The following is a 22,393-nucleotide window of genomic DNA, read 5'->3' as shown; positions in this document are numbered from 1 at the left end:
GGCTCATGGTTCCAGGGCTGCGACTCAGGTAGGGTTTTGAGACTAATTGAGTGTTTTGATCTCGGGAACTTGGTTTTAGGCCTCGGGATTACTCCTACTACCCGGATTAGTGGGATTCGACGTTTCGAAGGCTAGATCTTGGTTCGGGAACCATTGTTGCTCATTTTATTGATGGTGTCCCATATTTGGTTATGGCTAGGTGACCGCTAAGGAACCCACCTTAGTGATTTTTCAGTTGTCACTCCTTTATTTTGGACTAAGAGTCCTGAATGATTATTGTTGATATTATATTCTTGCAATATTGTGTTTTCTTGCTGGGCCTTGGCTCATGGGTGCTATGTGGTGCAGGTAAAGGGAAAGAAAAGCTCACCCAACCTTGAGTGGAGAGCTTAGGTGGTGCTGTGTACATATGCGGCCGTTTGACCACCACAACCAAGGAGTTGTCAGAGGAACTAGGGGGTTTACCCTATTTTTGCCGCTTAGGTCGGCGGGTTTGTATATTTGAAACTGTAATGATCATTTTGAGTTGTAAATAACTTGTAAATGTTTTGATGGGCCCATGAATAGTTTTATGTTTTAAATAAAATGTAATGACCCAACTACTCTAGACTTTTGGACCATTAACGAAAACTATACATACTAAACCTTAATAAAACTTACAAGTGAAAATACCATAACTTTATTAAGAAACTTGTAAAAATAAGAGTTAAACTTACATAAAATTTAGGTTAGGATATGAGATCCCATTGTTTTAAAAAAAAAACAAAACATAATTTAAAATAAAAAAGGATTACATAACAAGTGCGGGAAAATACATGTAAAAACCATAAAAAACAAAACTACATCCTCGAATCGTAACGCTCGACTCTTTGAATCCATTCGACCTCAATACACATTCTCCAAGCTTCCAAGAACCTTTCCCGCCACTAAGACTATTTTCCTGCACATATAAACAAAAAGGAATGAGCCTAATGCCCAGCAAGGAAAATCTAACACATAGTTCATATACATAAATTTCATAAGAAACATAAAAACCTAACATAACACTTATATCATACACATACTATAATGGCCATTATTACTTGGGGTCCCATAGACTAAACAAGTCATATGCCCATTAGATTAGTGGGGTCCTACTAGCTAAGCAGGTCATATGCCCATAATCTATTTAGGGCTTGTTAGTCATATGGGTCATATGCCCAAGCCTACAAACATAGATATCATAACATAAGATAACATATAAAAGCATATAACATATAAATTATATCCTATTTTCCTTACCAAAATTACCGGGATAAGAGGACAGAGTTGGGACTTTGGAACACTCCTAAGAACCATTTGAAAAAGAGTGAGTATAGTGAATAAGAGAAATGAAAGGAATGGAAGGACTAAACCATTAAGAAAATACTTACCAAAAACTTATGTGCAAGTTCTTAGATTTCCTAACCAAAATAAAGATTAAGGTTAGAAGGCTGAGTAGAAGACTATGAGAAAGAAAATAATATAATACCAATGAACTAGAGTGTGGAAATACCTTGAAGACTTGTAAGACCGATCTAAACCTTGAACCGAAATGCTATAAAATCTTACTTCCCAAGTGTTTGATAAGCTTATGATGATCAAGCTTATGATTCCCAACCCAAGTGTTTACACTCTCACACTCACCTAGCAACTTGCAGCCTCTGAACTTAGAGTAAAAGATGACTAATGGCTGGGTACTAGGTCCTATTTATAGAGTGTAGGAATGAAAGGATCTTAATTTAGCTTGAATAAAAATAATGGCTTTTTAAGTGAAAATAATTTGAATTATCGTTCAGCAGAGGCTGAAGACTCGTTCAGAAAGGTGCTGGACTTATCAAGAGGTTGAAGGTTTGAATGGGAAACGATTTTGAAAACATTCAAAATATGCTGAAGGAGGCGATATATCACCTGGACCATTATGCCTGAGGCAAACGTGCATCGTTTCGTGTTTTCCGTATCTACGTGCTGCGATATATCGCCCCCTATAGCTGCGATATATCGGCATACGCTGATTATTTAAACACGAAATTACACATTTTTAGCTTAATTTGAATTGAGTAAACAGCCTTGACTAAGCCCTCAAACGTTTTCAAAGCTGCTGACTGATCTTAGAGCATTCAAATTTTACCCTTATTAAATTTAATCCTCAAAATACTTAATCCTTAATCAACCATACATAACATGTGCTTAAAATCCTATTGGTTCTTATCTAAACCTTATAGTATAATAAATATTATCCTCAATATCAGTCATATTAATCAAACCTTAGGTTAAAATTAATATTCTTAAACTATAGGTTAAACTTAGAAAATCTACAATTACTACTATGAGTGTCCAAATAAATCCCGGTCTGAACCAAAAATCCACAGTCATAAAGATAATACTATTACTACTATTATACTACTATCTAACTTAGCTAAGTAAAGTTCTTGGACTCTACATAAAATATATAATTTCCTTTTGATTGATTTTCCACCTTAGCCTGTTAATAACACCTATAAGCACGTTTTTAACCAAAGAACTCGGGTTGCGAGTTAAATTCACGGTTCATCGTTCATCGTAACGGTCTTGGGGTAGGCGTTACAAATACTAAACACCATTGTCGTTCCCTGACTCATAAGTTATTTCCATACATAGATAAGCAAAGTTGATATGCATTTACTATGCAATCAATGTCAATATATAGAGCACTCAACATGCTTCATCAATAACCATGCATGTCACATACTGGGTGCAGTTTTCTTACCTCTAGTTCGAGCGAGAAATAGTAAAAGAACGACCTTTGAGAACGATCAGTCCTTAAGTTCCTTAGCGGTCACCTAGTCATAACCAATATGAAATCCCATTAATAAAAATAAATAATAAACTGTTCATAATCTAAAACATCGCTCCTGGGACCTCGAATCATACTAAAACGGTTAGTAGATTCGATCCCGAGCCTTAGGAAATGAAACCTTGAGCCTAAACCTTTGAAAACTCATCCCTAGCACAAAAGGAAGGGGCGGGTCGTGACTTGGCCTAGTGAATCGCGGCGTGCTCCCAAGAGAGATAGCAATCTGTCTGGGGTACCAGGGGCGGGTCGCGACTTGGTATCCACCACACTAGCTAGGAGTTCTATGCATCCTCCTGCAATAGATCTCTAGCTCTAGATACAGATGTCATAAGCATACAAAATCCATGCACAGTGCCAACTACCACAAGGCTTCCCACTCTCAAACCCAAGAGTTATCATCCTTTCCTTGCAGTCTAGCTTTTCCCCCAAACTTGATTAACCAATCCATATCTCAGTGATTAGAACTAGTGAATGATTATGACTATGAAATCCTATACCACCCGGGGAAGGCAAACCTAATTGCTGATGCGCTAAGTAGGAAGAGTTATGGAAGTCTGGGAGCGTTAGCTGGAATATAAAAGCCGCTACAGCAGGAGCTAATCAATGCTGGAATAGAAGTAGTCATTGGTAAACTGACTAACTTGTCCATCAAGTCAAGTCTGTTAGAAGATATACGGATTGGGCAAGGGCATGATGACACATTAGTAGCACATATGGACGCAGTTAAAGAAGGCAAGGCCACAGATTTCTCGATCTATGGCCCTCATGGCCCCCTAATCCAAGCATTAAGCCACATTAGGGATTTTGGGACATTACAACAATCATGAAAAGTTGATTTTTTTTTTGCCTAAACGATGCTTTTTCGATACAAAATCGATGTTGTTTCGATGCTCTTGCGATCCAATCACGAAAACATGCTTTTTTTTTTGTTGCCAAAACGATGCTTTTTCGATGCAAAATCGATGTTGTTTCGATGCTCTTGCGATCCAATCATGAAAACTTGATTTTGGGCCAAAACAATGCTTTTTCGATGCAATATCGATGCTCTGCACTAAAATTTGACAAAATTTTTGGAGGTTCATATCTTTTTACTCAAATGTCTGTTTGACATTATTTTTTTTAAAAATTTTGGTATTTTTTTCGAGATCTACAAGATTAGATCATGTAAAATCTTAAAATTTGTATGTAGAACATACAATTTTGATGATTCATGTTGGTGGAGGTGGGGTCATCAATGGTGGATGTTGGTGGATTTATTGGAGAGGACAATGTTAATGGCAGTGGCAGTGTGGAGTGGTGGTGTTCTGCCGTGCCTTGAGGAAGTGGTTATGGTGGTGCTGATTAGTGGCCAAAAATATACATTTATTGAATTTAATAGTCAAAATAAATTAAGTTTTAATTAATATTTTTATGAAATTAATATGATTTATTTTATAATTGAAATATTTAATTTGTTTTATTTTGTAGGAATAAAATGCATTTTGGGCACTATCAAAAAGAAAGAGAAAGAAATAAGTAAAGCTGAAAAAAAAAGGAAGTGAAAAGTGGCATTTTTGAAGTGAAAAGGCCCAATTTAAAGACCAGGCGCACCTGCCTTCTCCACCTCAACGTGCCACTTGGCACTTTCTCCTCGTGCCACACGTCACCCTTGCCACCTGCTAACCTGCTGGAGCTCCGCGCCTAACCCACCCATGCCTCAGCCCGCACCCCAGTCCGCCTGCTTCCTGTTCCCAGCCCACGTTGCCCAAGCCCACCTGGGCATCATTTCCTTTCTCTTTCAGCAGCCAATCACATTAGCTGCCATTTTCTGCTCATTTTTGGACTTTTGCAATCTCATCAACTTCTTTTTACTCACACTCAACCTCCATGCAATGTAAATGCCAAAAATAACTATGATAACACTTTAAATAATAATATTTATAATATAATTTGGTCTTAAATAATCATATTTATTATTAATATTATTATTTCTTTTGTAAATCCCTAAGCTTTATTTTCTTTTGCATTTTAGTCCATTCTTCTTCCTATAAATAGGATCACAATTTCACTCATTCAACATACATTTCTCTCACGCCTCCCACACCCTTCTTTAGTTTCTCTCTCTAAGTTAGGAAAAATGGTTATCTCGTAATTTTCTTGTAAAATTGTGAGAATTATTATTTACCTAGGCTAGGGTAAATTTTGGTAAGGTTTAGGATGAAACTTTGTATTTTGTAATCTTTATTTATTTTTATAAATATTTTTTTAAAGCTTATTATTTGAGTTTTATTATTTCTATCATTATTTATGTAATTAATATTTATTATTAATTTTATGTAGATTCAGTCAAGCTTTTTTAATGTAATTTTACTAAAATATTTTATATAAATTTTATTATTTTGTGAGTAGTCTTTTACTGCATTATCACCAAAACAGGTTGGTGTCGCTTTTAGATTTCTCATAACAATAGTATTATCATGAGATTTTAATTTGTTATTTTGTGAGTGGTATTTTATTGCATATTGTCAACGCTATTATGTCATTTCTAGGTTTCTCATAATAATAACATGTGCGTGTACTTCAAGTATGGAGTTTTATTACTCAAATACAATTGCAATTTATCAATGTAAATAAGTGACCAAAATATATTGTGGAACCCCGATGCCTCACCAAGGTTTTTTAATATAGATTCTCTTTTATTTTAATTCTTCAAACAAACAAATCCACAAAAATATTGTTTCTTTTTACTGTTATTATATTACTTACCTTCTAACCGTTTTATTTGTCTCTTTGTTTCTTTATCTCCCATCTATACTATGACTACCACTAGTGGAAGTCACGTTTGGGCGTTAAACATGTTCCATCGTGGAAGAGAATGAGAAAAGGGCAGAGAGAGTTTGAGAGATAGTTTTAGAGAGAGAAATAAATGATGTTAATGGTGGGGGCAATTATGTCCAGTAATTATAAAATGACATATTTTGGGGATAGATAGTTGTGAAGGCATATATAATAATTAGTAGATATTAATATGCATAATATGTGATATTTCCCTTTTAATTTTGGTTTTGTCTCGCTTTTTAGTGACGTCATTTCATGAAAATGTCATATTCTTTTAGGAAGAAGATATTTAACAAATTAAATGTTGGAAAAAATTGAGTTAATGAGAAGTTGATGCTTAAAATGTTAATGATTCAGCAAATCACTTTGATCTAAGATGAAATTATCAGAATATTGTGTGATTAATTCTGATTAATTTTTAGCAAATCACTTTGGTCAAAGCTGGGATTATCATAATATGGTGTGATTAATTCTGATTGATTTTCAGAAAATCACTTTGGGTAACAACTGATATTATCATAATAAGTGTGATTAATTCTAATTGATTTTCAGAAATTAAGATCCCAGATTTGTGGGATATTTGAGCATTAATGCACTTGATTCACACACATTTTCAACACTCCATGAAGCCTATAAAAAGAGGCTTCTCCTCTCATTCTAGGATATACAGATACAGAGTAGCACACACAAACTTATTGGTCTCTTTCTCTTTTTCAGTCTTTGTAGTATTTTTCGGTGATAGAGGGAAGGTTTTTTTTTCGAGTTCGTCTGAGCAGACATAGTGGTGCTTTCGTCCTGCTTGATAGCTGTTGTATTTTGGGAAGTGGTTGCTCACGAATCCTCTAGCACCATTCAGGTAGATGGGTCAAATCTGCTTTAAAGAAAATACATTTTGCGTGCCTCAATTTTGGTTCATTCTTTGTATTGTATTTTTACATTTCTATTCTTTAATTAAATATATAAATATATATTTCGTTATTCTCCACTATATTATTTATAACATTAAATAATTTTTAAAAAAGATTTTAAATTATTTGTTAGATATCGATAAAGTAGATTGTTTATATTTGCTGCTAATGCCTCTATTTTTCTCTTAATTATTTCTTCTTTTCATGTTGAGAAATGCTTAATGTGTATAAATTATTTCAAAAAAAAAAAAAAATCTACAACTTAAAGTCATTGAATTTTTTCACAAGAGAAAAAAAACTCAATAAATATTATATTATCTATATGTATATTTACTTATTATTTGTTATTCTTATATATATATATTTTTTATTAACTATAACGCTATATACTTTTCCTAAGAAGAAAAACATTATATACATATTATTGCTTAGTTTTTTTTCTCATCAATATATTGGTCAGATCAATCGGAGCAACTTATCTACCCTATCTTTCAAAATACATCATTAAAATTTGAATTTCTCTATTTTACATCAAATTTTTATATTACACTATCATGTAAATATCATATCTTTAAATATTTTTATTAATTAAAATAATAGAAATACAATAAAAAAACTAATAAATTTAGGGAGAGGTTGAAAGAAAAGTGAATAAAAAATAGAAAAATATTTAAAGGAGGTCTAAAAAAAATCTATAAATATAGAGAAAGAAACACAAAATATAAATGAGCTCCAAAATGGAGCATTGGTTTAAAAGAGCCATTAGATGGTGATTTACCCATTTTGACAACTTTCTTTATAATTATAGAGAATTCCCCTTTTAAAGGAGTTGTTGGGAATACTCTAAGAATACTCCCAACAACTCATCTATTCTATCTTTTAAAATACATCACTAAAACTCAATTTTTTTTCTTTCTATTTTATATCAAAATTAGGGCTGACAATTCAATGTCATGGGTCGTGTTCATGTCGAAGCTCATATATTATAAGTAAATGGTATACCCAAACCCGACTCATTTATTAGTGGTGTCGAAAACTTAAACTCAAACCTGACCTCCTTATAAACAGGTTAACCCACTATGACATATTCAACTCATTTATAAAAAGATCACGTTTAATTTGATACTTTTAGAGTGTGGTTTATAAGATCATGTTTGATAAATAAGTTCAAATATGTTATTTTAACTCATATAACACCTATTAGATGAATAGATTACTCATTTAAGACATTACATAGCCATATTCATATATATATATATATATATATCACTACAAGAAAAAATGCTTTTAATAACACCGAAAATGTGTTATCAAAACATACGATAACACTTTCTAATGTGTTAAGACCGACTATGTTATCGTAGGCCAGGGTACTTTACATAACACTTTATCAGTGTTATACAGATGTGTTATTGTACTGTCAACGATAACACAATTTCTGTGTTATTTTAATATATAGATAAGTGTTTAATTATGTTATTTATAGTCGATTATATAACACATTTTTTGTGTTATACTACACTTTAGTATAACACATGTGTTATATTAGCTTAGAGAAACATAATCTTTTTTTACTTACACAAAACTAGGAAAACAAATATGAAAGTTGAAGCCAAATAATGTAACATAAATAGATTTTTATTAATAGCTCAAATGTAATTACAATATTTAGTCTGCTAGTCTAGGCTTAAGAAATCATATTACAACATAATTTATGCCCAATTTTGATTTCTTTATCACTAAATACAAAACAAGAAATGTATAACAAAATTAGTGAAATACATTCTTCCATTCTAAAGGCCTCAACTACAAATGTTGTCAAGAATTGCTCCAAAGAAATCATCTCAATATACCTGCACATTGTAAAAAAAAAGTCATTTTATTATTAAGAACATAAGACTTAAGCTAGTTTCCACCTGTAAGCATATAAAGTTTAAATTAAATTTGTAATAACTCCAAAACTTGACGAAACAGCAGGGTATAGCAAGATGTACTACCATGCAAAACGACTGAAGCAACAAAACATGCAACTTAAAATAATAAGCTAAGAGATGAACGAAGAGAAAATTCCACTGCCAAACAGAGTACTCTATCAATACCTAAAACTTAATGAAAATGAAAGAAACATTCAGCAGCATAATTCTAAAGCACAACAGAAGACTTTCTTCTTTATACCTTGACAAGGGCTGATGAAAGTCATCTTTTTGTTGGTAGTTCGTCTTCTAACATGGTCATATTAGCCTATTAAGAAAGAAAAATCTAAGCATATGAATTTCCCACAAAACAAACAGTTAAATTCAGAAATGAAAGTGAATGAGAAAATCAGAGAGGATAGAGAATGAATGAACTGAACTTTATTGAAATATATTGAAGTGTTAAATAGAAAAAGAGAATACATCACTTATAATGAGCTAAAAATTAGAGTAAGACTAACAGATTCATAGAAAACCATAACAAATCTAGCAGCTACCACTTAATAGATAAAATGTGTAGTAATAAAAGTAATAATAACCTCAGAGTAGTCACTATCACAAGATTTCATTCTATAGTTGCTAAAATCATAAATGATGTTAAAGTGGTTACAAGATACTCTACAAAGATTACTTACAAGAGTCTCTATCAATTATGTTTTCATATTAAAAAATATGATTTAAATTGTTTCTTTTGTGTTTTATTTGATCATTTCATGACAATCTGTTTTAACACTTATCTATATATATACACATGCAAGACATGAATTATACTATGGAAAAAATAAAGATAAAGGTAATATTTAATTTGCTTTGAACACTCAGACAAGTATTTTTAAGCCAACACAACAGAGAGTAGAAATATTCGTTGCTTGTTTCATTTAGTTTGCAACATGAATTGCCTAACAGCGAATAAAAACAGGCATAGGCAGTATGTACATACAAAGGAAGAAAGAATATATATCTCAAACTTACCCGACCCTTAGCCTTTTACTGCCACCTTCGCTCTTTATGGGCAAGGCTGCTGGATAATTGAAGGAAGGAAGAGAAAAACGAGATACAATGACAGAGCAATGTGCAGCATATTTACGACTACAAGACCAATTAGACTTTTAAAGTCAAAAGACTACATGACCTTTTCGATAATATTGAAAATAAACCAAGCAAGAAAGAGAAAAAAATTATTTAAAAAAATTCGCAATCATTTTCACACTTGTTTGTTAATTTCCATTAATAAATACTGGCTCAAGAGTCAGCAACAGGCTACTATTCCAACCATAACCTTAGCCCTTAAATGATAGGAGTACAGGACTAACAAACCAGATCAATGCAATCATTTATGGTTCACCATCTAAATTCATTTCCAGACAACAGTTTTTCAAAGAAGAAACCAGGATAACACTCAGGAACAATGAAGAAAACTTAATGTTAGGCAATTCATGTTGCAAACTAAATGAAACAAGCAACGAGTACAAATGTCAAAAATACAAGAATCAAGATGAAAGTATAAACAACACTAACATGAGGTTTATGCATAAGAAATTACTTCAAGAAACTTAGAAAAGAACTCAAACAAAGCTAAGCTAACTTTTAAAATGTTACCTCAACTCTAACTCTTATTTACAGTAGAATGGCTATCATAAATAAATTTCATAACAAAATTACCTTAAATTTCTCGTGGTATTTGAAATGCCTAATTATGAATCGATCAAGTTCCTTCCTTATAAGATCTAGTCCACCTACATCTTCCAATTTTACATTAGGAATGGCAGAAAACCCTTCTCTTCTGGTAGCAGGTTGGACAACTTTTATAGCTTTCTACAAAATACCACACAAAATTAAATTATTCATGCTAAAAAAAATCAGACACTAAATGGTTACCTGTTTTAATTGGCTATGATTGCTTTTAAATATATTAACAAAATATGAAGATGAAAGGTGTATAACTCTATGTGTGTTCATATAAATGAAAAAAAATGCAAGTATGAACTTTTTGTTAGGAAAAATAATATTGCCTCAATGGAAATGGTAAGATAATATTACAACTCTAGACAATATATTACAAATAAATATTGATTGATTAAAAAGTGTTACAACTCTATGACAAAAGATACATGTAAATATAAAGAAAGAGGTAGAAGATGATAGAAATAGAAAATACAACTCTAAGACAAAATATACAAATAAACTAGAAGTAGTATAATGAAAAGAAATAGATGAGATTACAACTCTAAAACAAAAGATACATGTAAAAGAGTGAATAATAGAAGAAAAGAAAAGCAATAGAATAAAAGAACAAGAATAAGAACAATGAACAAAGAACTCTCACTCACACAACCAAAGTGAAGAGTATTGGGGATCACCAACTTGAACAAGGTTTGAAACATTTGTCCAAAAGCTTATTTCCCCCTAACTCAAGTACTAAGGGATCTCTCACAGATTTTGGAAATGCTTTCTGGAATAATCAAGCCTCAAGGTGTTTCTAGCCAAGTGCTCTAGTGGATAGAAATGGTGTGTCTTACAAGTGAGCATTAGGCTCCTATTTATAGAGTTTAGAGACACCCTTTGAATTTCAAATTCCACCAACCCCCATGGCTGTTACCAATGATTAATTGGGTGTTTTATGGAATTAAAATAGAGATTTGGGAGTTACTTGATTGTTGGAATCGTTCAAAATTGGATAAAAACCGAAATTGTATGAAGTTGTCAGCCACTAGGGCCGCGGCGCTTGTTTCAAGCGCCGCGGCCCTTGGTCATTTTCAGCAACCAATTTTTAAGTTTTTTTCCAAAACGTTCCAATTTATTCCCACTTGATTTTGTAACTTCCATACACAATATGGGAGTTAAAATCACATCTCTATCAGCCATTTCTCATATGGCTTTAAGAAATTCATCTCAATATTGTGTAACAACAAATCTACACAATAATGGGTGATATTTAGGAGTTACAAATTTGTGATGAATTTGTAATACCAAATATGTTACATGTTTGAATATTTCACATATATCCAAATAATGTAACTCGCTATTATATGTTACAATATGTGACATTCTATGTCACATTTATTTAATCTAAAACATTATATTATAAAATAATATAACACTTTTAGATAGTGATAGAAAGGAAAACACACTGGCATCCACACAGATGTGGAACTCTCTCATCCAACAGCCATAGAAGGAGCTCAGTAATTAGACTATCAAGAGTGCTTTCCTTGACAGCATAAGCCAGTCTCTTGTTTTGAAATGTATAAAAATCAATTAGAAATTTACATCAACTAGTTAGGTTTATAGTAAGGTATATAAAAAAAATGGAAAAACAGAGTACAGTGTTAGCATTAAGACATTCAACAACAACATAAACCAAACTTACCTGCATGAGGGTGTTGAGAACATATTTACAAGATCTAGATGATGCTCCTGTCAAGCTGAAATCAAAGGTCTTGACAACCTATTTTATGGGAAAAAGTTCATAATCAAAGCCTAAATAATGCCAAAAAAAAAAACAAAACCCAGAAACAAAAACTAAAGTACAGGGAAGGACAGAGTAAAGCGCTACCTTGTTTGCAAGGCCTGAAACAAGTCTGTCTGCATCTTTAATAAGTTCATCCATTGCACTACCTTCTGGATCATTAGTGGCTTGTGTCAGCTCATGACACACGACTTTCATTCCTTCAACAGACTGCAAAAAGGCACACAAATATTAAAACTTTTTTAATTTTGGAAAAATAAAAATAACAAAGAAGAAGAGAAAAAGAGAAAAAGGAACAATAAACAATAAACAAAGTTGCTCTACCCTACAAACACAAACGAAAGCTTTCATAACAAATAAAATGTATAGCAATGAGGCCAGACATTTGAATTATTAAATCAGACCAAAATGTAAGAGTTACTCTTTTTTAACCAGAATAATAGCTGCAAGGAGAATATAAGGGGAAGGGGAATAATAGCTGCAAGAATTACTCTTTTTTTAACCAGAATAATTGCTAATAGCCTTAGTAATTAGCCACAAGACCCGCTAACCATACTCTTTTTTTTATACATACATATATTATATTTACTTATCACTTAGTTTTTCCACGTAATAACTGAAAATTCTCCCATTGGCTTTACGATAAATCAAAAATAAAAACCTAAAGCTTACCCTTACAAAACACAAGGCGTATTAACTGTAAGAGACAAGCTAGAGTTTTCTCATAACTAATATTTCTTCTAATATAAAAGTACATATAAACCACAAGTACCTGCTCGGGAGAACCAAAAGAAATAATATCCAAAGCTTCATTCCAATCAGTGGGGCCATTGGTACAAGCAAGAACACGGGGCATAAGTTGTCTCTCCACATGTATGTCAGCATTCCCATAGTTTTTCCTGATACCAACATCATAGAATAAAAGAAAATTAGCAATGAAGCCAACAGATGTGATGGAAATGTCCGAGTAAAATTTGTATCACTTGTTAAAAAATTAAAAACAAACAATTAAATGATCACTATGCGGAGCCTCTAATACCTTGGAAGTACTGGGCCAGAGACAGATCGTGTAACCTCTCCACTTTGCTCTGCTACATCCAATCTACAATAAATCAAAATAAATAAAAGTTCAAAGTTAGTAGTCTAATAGGCTTGTATCAAAAGGACTCTCTAGATCCTGGTGTCGAATTTTTTTAGCTATAAAAATAAAGTAAATGTCCTCAAACAAGTTCAAAAATATTGGACGCAATGCAATGCAACAATTTGAAAACCAAATAAGTGCAGCCCAATAGCAGGAATGAAGAAGCACCAACGTGACCTCTGTTTATGTCACAGCTAACTATAAAGAGACCTTTTAAACGCGTCAGCAATCAGCATGTTTTTTTATTTGATATGCACGAGTACCAAAAGAAACAAGATTGAGAAAGCTTTACAATGAGAAACAATTCAAAGAAAAGACAGTTGAGAAAGAAACAGAAAACTACACAAAAAATTGACAGAAAATAAAATATTATACTTTATTAAAATGTTGATAATCATCATTAGAAATAATAAAAGTAACAGAGACACTACTAAAGATAAAAAAGACAAGCTAAAAAACATACCCAATTTCCCTCACAGAACGTCTCAAAGCAGTATGTATTCCTTCCTTCCATTTTTCCATCTCTCGAACCTAAAAGATGCAAAAGATAAGTCTACAGATCAGTGCTCGAAGTATCATACAAAAATAAAACTGTAAAACCCACATAGCTCTTACCATTTTCTGAAAGTTTTTTCAAGACTACAGTATGTATTCCATCTTTTAGATACCACAAATTGTCAACAGCAGCAACTAAATTACTTAAGATGTTCTTAGTCTGTTCAGCGTATCAAATCATCCTGGCAATCATATCAGATGACATGGATGAGACATCTATAAAATGCTCCACTTCTGATTGGATACGCAGCCAAAGACAGAAACCATCAGATGAGACAGAGGATGGTTACCAAAGTCGCTGCTAACATACCTGAATTCAAAACCAGTAACAGCGAATGAAAACAGGCATAGGCAGTGGAAAGAATATATCAGGAGTTAACTAATAACTGTATGACAAAAACAGAAAATATAATTTGAACTCAAACAGAAAAACAGACTAATAACTTCATTTTTTTGCAATGAATATCAGATACAGAAGGTGAGCATTGATTAGAGTTCAATGCAGAGCAATTGTTTTCCCCCAACTGTTTGTAATTGTCATCACCAAAAACTGGAGTGAACTCGTTAAAGTACAAGTTTCTACCATACTAATCTCAATTAAAGTACTCAAAAAGAAAAAAATTGTACCTTTATTCCAGAGGAAAACTGATAGCAAACCTCAGAATCATCCTGTAGAGTGAAAGAAAATTCACAAAATAAGCAAACATAACAAGAATTCTAACTTCAAAAAATTCAACATATGTATGTGATTTCAACTCTAAAAACTGAAAAAGAAAGACGAAATACCTGAAATGTGTGTTTATTTTCAGTAGATCTAAAAGAATTCCATTCCCCACTTGGCCCATCAGCTTGAATCCATTGGTACTTCCCATTTAAAGCAGTTTGACCAATAATTCTACATTGACACATATACAAACAACAAACATTAGCCCTCTATTTTCCTCTAATCAACTTTATTATTTTTTAGAGAAAAGAAACAAATATTTTCTCTAATGCATTCGACACATTTATAAAGAAAAAAACAAATGTTTAGGGGCATACCCTTCTCCAAGCACATGGACTTTTAATAGCATATTTTCAATGACAGCTCCAACTGGGTTCTCAAAGTAGGCATCTTCAAGAGACAACAGCCTGAGACCATTCCAAAGAGCATAATTCACAGTTAGCTAAATTAATATTGAGAAAATACATATTGCAAATCCATTATCTTCTTAATGATGCTAACTTATTATAATGGTTAAATGAAATTTCACAAATCTCAGAGTGAAAAATGCAGATTAAGAAAAACAAAATTTGGGTTTTGAGCAACATTAATTTTTTATTTTTCTCTCCAAATAATTTTAAAAAAACCCATGTAAAGCATTTTCATTTTCTCAGCTTGAGTTATTCTTTGAAAAAGAAAATAAGAAAGAACTATGCTTGATTTGAGAAAACCATGGGTACACAAATCTCAAATGTGACTGGGAAAAATATTTTAAAATTTTAAAAAAAGTTATAGAATTGATTAAGAAAAGAACAAAAGGAGTGTGGTGTAAAGAAGAAAAGACAAAACGAACAAAAAGAAAAAACTTACATGGGATTTCTTTGGTCGAAACACTAGAAAACGCCATAAGACCAACCATTACTAACACAAAGACTCTTGAGTGTTCTTCTAAGCACTGAACTGTTCTCAGCTTCACCCATTTCACCAACTATGAAATGGTCTTTGTTCAACTCTGTTGGAACAGAACGAACAAGCTTTTTTCTTCCAACAGAAATCACCTCAAAACCACTCCCCAAAACCTGAAACCGAATGCAATAGATGTTAGTATAAGAAAATCCTAAAATAAACACACAAGCTACATTGTAAACAAATCTAAGGGCTTCAGACTATAACTGATGTTCAAAAACAGAATTTGCAAATAAGGTTTACGTGTAAAACTGATGTACGAATTCAATCTCATACGTGTAAAACTGATGGACACAACATAGATAGATATTATGTGAAAAAAGATAGATATTACATGGGCATTGATAATGATAATTCATAGTCATACATTATTGAGTCCTTGATATGTGCCTCTACATTAATTTCACCTCATTTTGTAACTTTTTCCACATACCCTTTTCATATAAAGCTAAAGTCAATTTCCAGTAAAGTTTTAATAATAGTATGTGCAGTATCTATCTATGTAAATAAATCTTGATTCAGTCTAGGAAGCAAACACTTGAAAAAGGGATTACTTTGAGCCAATATTAGTAGAGGTACAGTACTAATTTTACCACATTTCTGGAATCTATACTATGCTAGGGAAAATTGTGTTTCGATGAATAATAATAATAATGAAAGAGATCCAAGAAAGAAAATGATTTCTCTTTTTTCATCACTAGACATTTTTATGCTTCATTTGCTTAAAGTTTAAGGATAATCTTGATAATTTTTTTTTATTGTCTAATGAATTATCCAGAAACAAATTGTTTGTTCATTTTCTAGCTCATGGATCATGATACTACTTACTTAAAATTCAAAAAATTGAAACTAATCATTTTCTAGCTCATGGATCATCGTATGCCATTTGCTTAAATAACAGAAGAGTGAGTTTAGATTGGCTAGAAACTAAGTACAAGGCACAAGCAAGCATTGAAAATAGAGAATAATCAATCAAAAAAGCAACAGATTATTGGGTAAATAAATCATCATCATTCATATAAAAATACCTCAGCCATCACAATAAAACAAATAATTACCCAATGAAAGCAAAAGACAGATTCAAGCCCATAATTCAAGCCTTATCATATTAAACCATTCACAACCCCTTAATGAAAGTTTATGGTCCTTAAACACAGATTAAAACTATATAAAACGCCCCACAAATGTTAAAGAAATGAATATCAGTAAGGGAAAAAAAACCAACTCTTTATTAGCAGTTACTCCACAAAAGTGGTGTAGAAGATACTCCAGACTATTTCTCTCCAATTTCAGTACCCTTGAGGCCTGAGGCAAAGAAAAAAGAGAAAAACAATTCAATAATGAAATAATAGCACATAAATGTTTAAATAATTAGTAGGTGGAGGCGTTTCAAAATTTAGAAGAGTAACAACACAGCTCACATATACGAAAAACAAACTCAATTTCAAATAACACTTGAAAGTATGCTCTTGTTGTTGAACAGACCATGGAGATAGACCAAACCTTTAGCAATTCCTTTCATGATTTTTAGCCGAACAGACCATGATAGGGGTGTGAATGACTCTGTTCCAAACCTCCCTGATTACATGAAAAGAAATCAAATTGATCAAAATATGAATACCAAAAGACCTGTGATCAATCAAACTCCAAAACCAGAATCAAAATAATTAAATAATTCATGAGCACAAGTCAGATAATGGGATATGCTGAAACTTACCATGAAGTGCAGTGGAAAGATTTCCATTGAAAATGTAATCATATATGAGCAGCTTCTCAACTACAGACCAGTACTAAGCTTTCAAAGTTACAACATTTGGATGCCTTATCAAGGGCTCTAAGTCTCTTGCACTGAAGAATTGATGCAGGAATAGAACCATTAAGAAAATTTTGAGACAAATCTAAAGTTTGAGACCCGTGCTGCAGGTAAATCTGTTATACACATTCTTTCCAGCAATCGCGCACTGAATACCCTGGAGCCTGGCAAATCTACTAGACCTGGAGACGATGACCAAAACCCAATACGACAAATGGTTCAAATCTAATATTCATTACTATTCGATGAATCTGACATTTGAAAGAAACTTCAAGGCTATATATTGACTAAAGATTCAACCTTTACGTGATTTTTCTATTCTTTCTATCTTTATTTACTTTTAATACTTTCGGATCCTCAGATTCAGCTTCATGCTTTATTACTCAAATTTATATTAAATTAGAGAAAGAAAAAAAACATGATATCGATCTCCGTGTTAAAATTTCAATCACCAAAACCACAAACAATAGATAAAACTTTACATATATACATATGATATTTATGAAGCATAGACTAACATGTTAAAGATGATGGAAAGTGTCTCGAAATTTTCAGGGTCCTCCAAGAAGAACTTCAACTCGGAAGCTCTCTTGGCGGAATTAAACCTCACAATCGATGCTCTGGTCATGCCGTCCCTCAACAACACGCTGGTAGCCCCACCAGACAAATGGATAGCCTTGCAACTTCTGTTTGTACTCGCAATCAAACAACCCTCCGTAGTCGCCATCGGCACCGAATACTCAAACCCATCGAGCAACAACGGACCCGCGATCCCCACCGGAATCTGGACGTACCCAACAGGAATTTCGCAGCACTGCCCCAAAATAGATTCGTAATCGAACCCTTCCAATGTTCTTAGACCGAAATCGTCGTTGCTGAACCGTTCGGAGCTAGCTGGTCTCACGCAGGGAAGAAGAAGGCTTGGCCGCACACAGGGAAAAGGAGAAGAAGAGCTGGCCTCCGGTGTCGTCGTTCACCTCTGGTGTCGTGTGAGGGCTTGGGCCCACGTGGTCCGCCTTTTTTTCAGTGGCCCAATATATTACTATAGCATAACACTTTTTTATTAGTATTATATTTGTGTGTTATGGAAATGGGTACTTAGTGTAGTGTATAGTAATTCTATATCTCATAATTTGTACTTAATCGTGTTAAACGGGTCGATTTTAGGTTTAGCATGTTTTACGTGATTTTGACCTAAAATTTTGATCGTGTCTAATCGTGTTTAACCTAATTTAACATGTACCTATTTATGCTAAACTCAAACCTATTATACCCCGTATCGTTTTCAAGTCGTGTTATTGTGTCATGACCTATATTGCCACCCCTAATCAAACTTTTACAATACACCATATATCAACTACTCTATATATTTCTTTACATCATTTAAATATTATATCTTTAAATATTTTTATTAATTAAAATAATAAAAAACGAATAAATCTAGAAAGAGAAAGAAAGAAAAGTGAATAAAAAATAGAAAAAAATGTTTAAATGAATTCTTAAAAATCTATAAATGTAGAGAAGAATATAAAGAAACTTCATTGAGATTATTGGTTTAAAGTAATTATTGGATGATAATTTTAACAATTTTCTCTATAATTATAGAAAATAATTCTCTCTTTTAAATGAGTTATTACAAGCAGAATCTCTACTCTATCATTCAAAAAACATCATCTAAATTTCATTTTTTTTATTTTACATCAAATATTTACATTATACCATATAATAGATTTTTTATATTTTCTTTATATCATTTTAATATTATATTTTAAAATGATTTTATAAATTAAAATAATAAAAAAGAATAGATAAAAATTAATTAATTAAATCAGGGGAAAATTCTTGTTTAGACAGGTAAATCATATTAAATATTAACTTAAAAATTATTGTTTATACTTGACAAAAAAAAAATTATTGTTTTGAAAGGTAAAACGATGTCGTTGTGTAGGCATTGCCGACCCACCAAGCAAAGACAGCTAAAGAATAACGAAAACCCAAGAACTCCCAAATTCACTGCTTTCTTCTGCTTTAACCCTATTCTCTCTCTCTCTGGATCGGAGATATGAACCCTCGCCGGAGATATTGAACCGGACTGCTCCACCTTCGTCGTGATTCCGATCATCCGGATCCCTCAGCCTCTGAGTTTATTCTATCCGCAGTTCCACAAAGATGTTTCTACTTGACTGGTTCTACGGCGTTTTGGCCTCCCTCGGCCTCTGGCAGAAAGAGGCTAAGATCTTGTTCTTAGGTCTCGATAATGCTGGAAAGACCACCTTGCTTCACATGTTGAAAGACGAGGTTTTTCTTTTAACTCACTTCTCTTCTTGTTTGATCAAATATTGTTTATATTGATTACCTACAATTACCTACAATTTTCTCTGATTTAAGGACAAAGATATTTTTTTACTGAAGTTTGTTATTTAATTAAGTGGCCAAATACCTGTTTCTGAATTTCCGGGAAATTGGTGAAGAGATTGAATTGGGGTTTGAAGATCTGTAAGTTCTGACCCTTAATTGTTTGGTAAAATTAGGGGAAAAGAACATAATTTCATTGGAGTAAATAATTGTTAAATGAGTTAAAATCAATATTTGTGTTAGATTTTTAATGTTGTTCGCGAATATTGTTTTTAATTGGTTAAATATATGAATTTTGTCTTTAATATGGTTTTCAGAGACTGGTACAGCACCAGCCTACACAGCACCCAACATCTGAGGAGTTAAGTATTGGCAAAATCAAGTTCAAGGCCTTTGATTTGGGAGGTCATCAGATAGCTCGTAGAGTATGGAAGGATTACTATGCCAAGGTAACCCTATATGCTATAAGGTTAAAAAAGTTTTCTTGCTATATTTGTTGTGTTGGGAAAGATCTTGTCTACTCTGTTGTTGGGCCTCCTGTTTCTGAACATGAAAATTTTTCCTTTCTCAGCCCACTGTTAGTATATGTTAAGTTAAGGGGTCCGGAATTTGTCCCGGATGGTTGTCCATCAGTCTAAGTGCATAAAATCAAGCCTAAACCTAAAATATATAACGAGTTTTGTACAAAATCTAAAACCTATGTTAACATGGTTTCTTGTGATAGATGTAGCCTTTGTAGTAGTGAACTAGGATCCCTTTTCTTGTTCTGTTGATTGAGGTCCCATTTACACAACGGCAATAGTTTCTTTGTAATCGAATTTCATAATGTCTTTCTGTAGTTTGAATGTAATTGTCAACCTTGGCTTTTAAATGCCATTTAGTTGAAACTATCTGTTAAGAGAAATTGTGCAAAGTATGAGTTGTTGATGAAGCTTTTTTTTGTTTTACACCCTACTGTCACTGCTGTCACAACTTTCAGGTAGATGCTGTGGTATACTTGGTGGATGCCTATGATAAGGAGAGGTTTGCAGAATCAAAGAAAGAACTGGATGCGCTTCTTTCCGATGAAGCCCTTGCAAATGTTCCATTCCTTATTTTGGGGAACAAAATCGATATACCTTATGCTGCATCAGAGGATGAGTTGCGATACCACCTTGGCTTGTCCAATTTCACCACTGGAAAGGGTAAGGTAAACTTATCAGACTCAAATGTCCGTCCATTGGAGGTGTTCATGTGCAGCATAGTACGTAAAATGGGATATGGCGATGGTTTTAAGTGGCTCTCTCAATACATCAATTAGTAAGAGAGGAGGGTTGGTGAAAGAAAAAGATGCTTTGTCTTTCGAATCACCAGGGACTGTGATTTCATTTCAGCTCTCCTCCAAATGCTTATTTAGGTTCTTAGTGAGAGCTTTTTAGATTGAATGTATTGTGTTGTTGATTTTGTGTGGATATAGAAACTACTACTACTACTACTGTCCCTGCTTTGTAAAATCGACTTGTAGCCACAAATCTTTTCATTTTTACCACAATATAGCTAGCTTTGTTATCTTTGCCATTTTGTTGCTGTTTTTCTATTTGGGGGTAATGGCAAACAAAATGGGATTTTGTGCTGTCATTAATTTTGATTGTGGAACGAGGCATTGCATTTGCAGGGATATGTTACATATTTGTAAGAGTTTGAAAGTTGTACTATTTTGCCAGTCTTTTTAGCCGGGATGGGAATTCATAAAGATGACTGAGTAGGGTTCTAGTTGTCTCTGGAATGTCCATACACGAAGACAAAACAAAGCAAGTATTTAGGTCAAAAAGTAATATGCGTAAGCTATGTGCTAATCCTTCTTGTATTATAGTGAAAAAGTGGGTGGTGAGTTATGACGTGCATGAATCTCTCTGTGGACTCTTATGGGTCCCACGTGCCACAAACTTTTCAAAAGGAAAATTTAAGTTTATATGTATAATGTAGGGCCGAAATAAAAAAAAATACTCCATGTTCTAGGCATCCTTATTTGATGCTAATTTTGCTCATTTTTTCTAAAATTGTCACAGTTATTATTCATCTCATATCTCTTTATTAAAAGAAATTATGGTAAATAGATTAAAATAATGTTCCCAAGAAGTTTAATGTCCTCAAATTAAAAATTATAGAGAAATAATTCTGTGACTAGATAAAAACAATGTGCATGTTTGTTCAATTTTTTTTATAGATAATATTAATTATATTTATTAAATTTGTATTATTATCATATAAATTTTAAATAAATATTATTATATATAATAATATTTTATAATATGTGAATTTATATTAATATAATTAGTAAAAAATTAGAATTATATATTATTATCATAATAATATTTTATAACATTTAAATTTATATTATATAATTATTAAATACCTAGTCTTGTATATAATAATGATATTTTATAACATTTGAATTTGAATTTATATTAATATAATTATTATATGTGTAGTCTTATATTAATATAATAATGATATTTTATCATTTTTAAATTTATATTAATATACTTAATAAATATCTATTTTTAGTTAATTTTAAAAGTATATTCTGTTAAGTATTTAGAATATTTCGTTAAACTTAACAAAACAAACCGTTAAAATCAAGAATTTCCGTTATCTACACACTTTTTATATAGAAGAGATAATGTTGATTACTTAAATTGCTCTTGCCATATAAGTTTCTCATTTGCTTCTCTTTAACGTGATACTTATAACAAATGATTTTTTAGGATGATAATTAATAAATGTTCCTTGTTTTTAAGTTAGAGAAAAATAACATTTTTTTTTTCAAAATTTTAATTTTATTATATTTTTATTTTTC

General features: G+C 32.3%; 2 protein-coding genes and 1 long non-coding RNA gene across 3 annotated transcripts; 1 reads left to right on the top strand and 2 right to left on the bottom strand.

Annotated features, from left to right (window-relative positions):
- Positions 1 to 8,381: 8,381 nt before the first annotated feature.
- On the bottom strand, positions 8,382 to 9,060 carry LOC133819770 (uncharacterized). The gene is made up of 2 exons (XR_009886456.1): positions 8,755 to 9,060; positions 8,382 to 8,432 (listed from the first exon to the last, which is right to left on the bottom strand). It is a non-coding gene; the product is annotated as an uncharacterized LOC133819770 (long non-coding RNA).
- Positions 9,061 to 11,840: 2,780 nt separating this feature from the next.
- On the bottom strand, positions 11,841 to 13,693 carry LOC133819698 (protein MOR1-like). The gene is made up of 4 exons (XM_062253032.1): positions 13,626 to 13,693; positions 13,061 to 13,123; positions 12,794 to 12,920; positions 11,841 to 12,231 (listed from the first exon to the last, which is right to left on the bottom strand). Exons 1-4 carry the CDS (start codon positions 13,682 to 13,684, stop codon positions 12,001 to 12,003), a joined length of 480 nt encoding a protein of 159 aa, XP_062109016.1. The 5' UTR covers positions 13,685 to 13,693; the 3' UTR covers positions 11,841 to 12,000.
- Positions 13,694 to 19,189: 5,496 nt separating this feature from the next.
- Positions 19,190 to 21,111, top strand: LOC133789877 (GTP-binding protein SAR1A). Its single transcript, XM_062227563.1, has 3 exons — positions 19,190 to 19,497; positions 19,872 to 20,003; positions 20,534 to 21,111. The coding sequence occupies exons 1-3, from the start codon at positions 19,369 to 19,371 to the stop codon at positions 20,852 to 20,854; spliced, it is 582 nt and encodes a 193-aa protein (XP_062083547.1). The 5' UTR covers positions 19,190 to 19,368; the 3' UTR covers positions 20,855 to 21,111.
- Positions 21,112 to 22,393: the final 1,282 nt, after the last annotated feature.

Source organism: Humulus lupulus, chromosome 1 (genome assembly GCF_963169125.1).
Source record: "Humulus lupulus chromosome 1, drHumLupu1.1, whole genome shotgun sequence".
Lineage (NCBI taxonomy): Eukaryota > Viridiplantae > Streptophyta > Magnoliopsida > Rosales > Cannabaceae > Humulus > Humulus lupulus.
Note: the sequence above shows the minus strand (reverse complement) of the source record. Positions and strands in the feature narration are given on the sequence as shown.

Excerpts from the sequence above, each read along its gene's own strand:
- LOC133819698 (XM_062253032.1), bottom strand. The coding sequence starts at position 13,684 with ATGGAAAAATGGAAGGAAGGAATACATACTGCTTTGAGACGTTCTGTG. Across the intron at positions 13,124-13,625 it reads CGTTCTGTGAGGGAAATTGG|ATTGGATGTAGCAGAGCAAA; the intron begins GTATGTTTTTTA and ends GATTTATTGTAG. Across the intron at positions 12,232-12,793 it reads CTTTTGGTTCTCCCGAGCAG|TCTGTTGAAGGAATGAAAGT; the intron begins GTACTTGTGGTT and ends GCCTTTTTGCAG.
- LOC133789877 (XM_062227563.1), top strand. The coding sequence starts at position 19,369 with ATGTTTCTACTTGACTGGTTCTACGGCGTTTTGGCCTCCCTCGGCCTC. Across the intron at positions 19,498-19,871 it reads TTCACATGTTGAAAGACGAG|AGACTGGTACAGCACCAGCC; the intron begins GTTTTTCTTTTA and ends TATGGTTTTCAG. Across the intron at positions 20,004-20,533 it reads GGAAGGATTACTATGCCAAG|GTAGATGCTGTGGTATACTT; the intron begins GTAACCCTATAT and ends CACAACTTTCAG.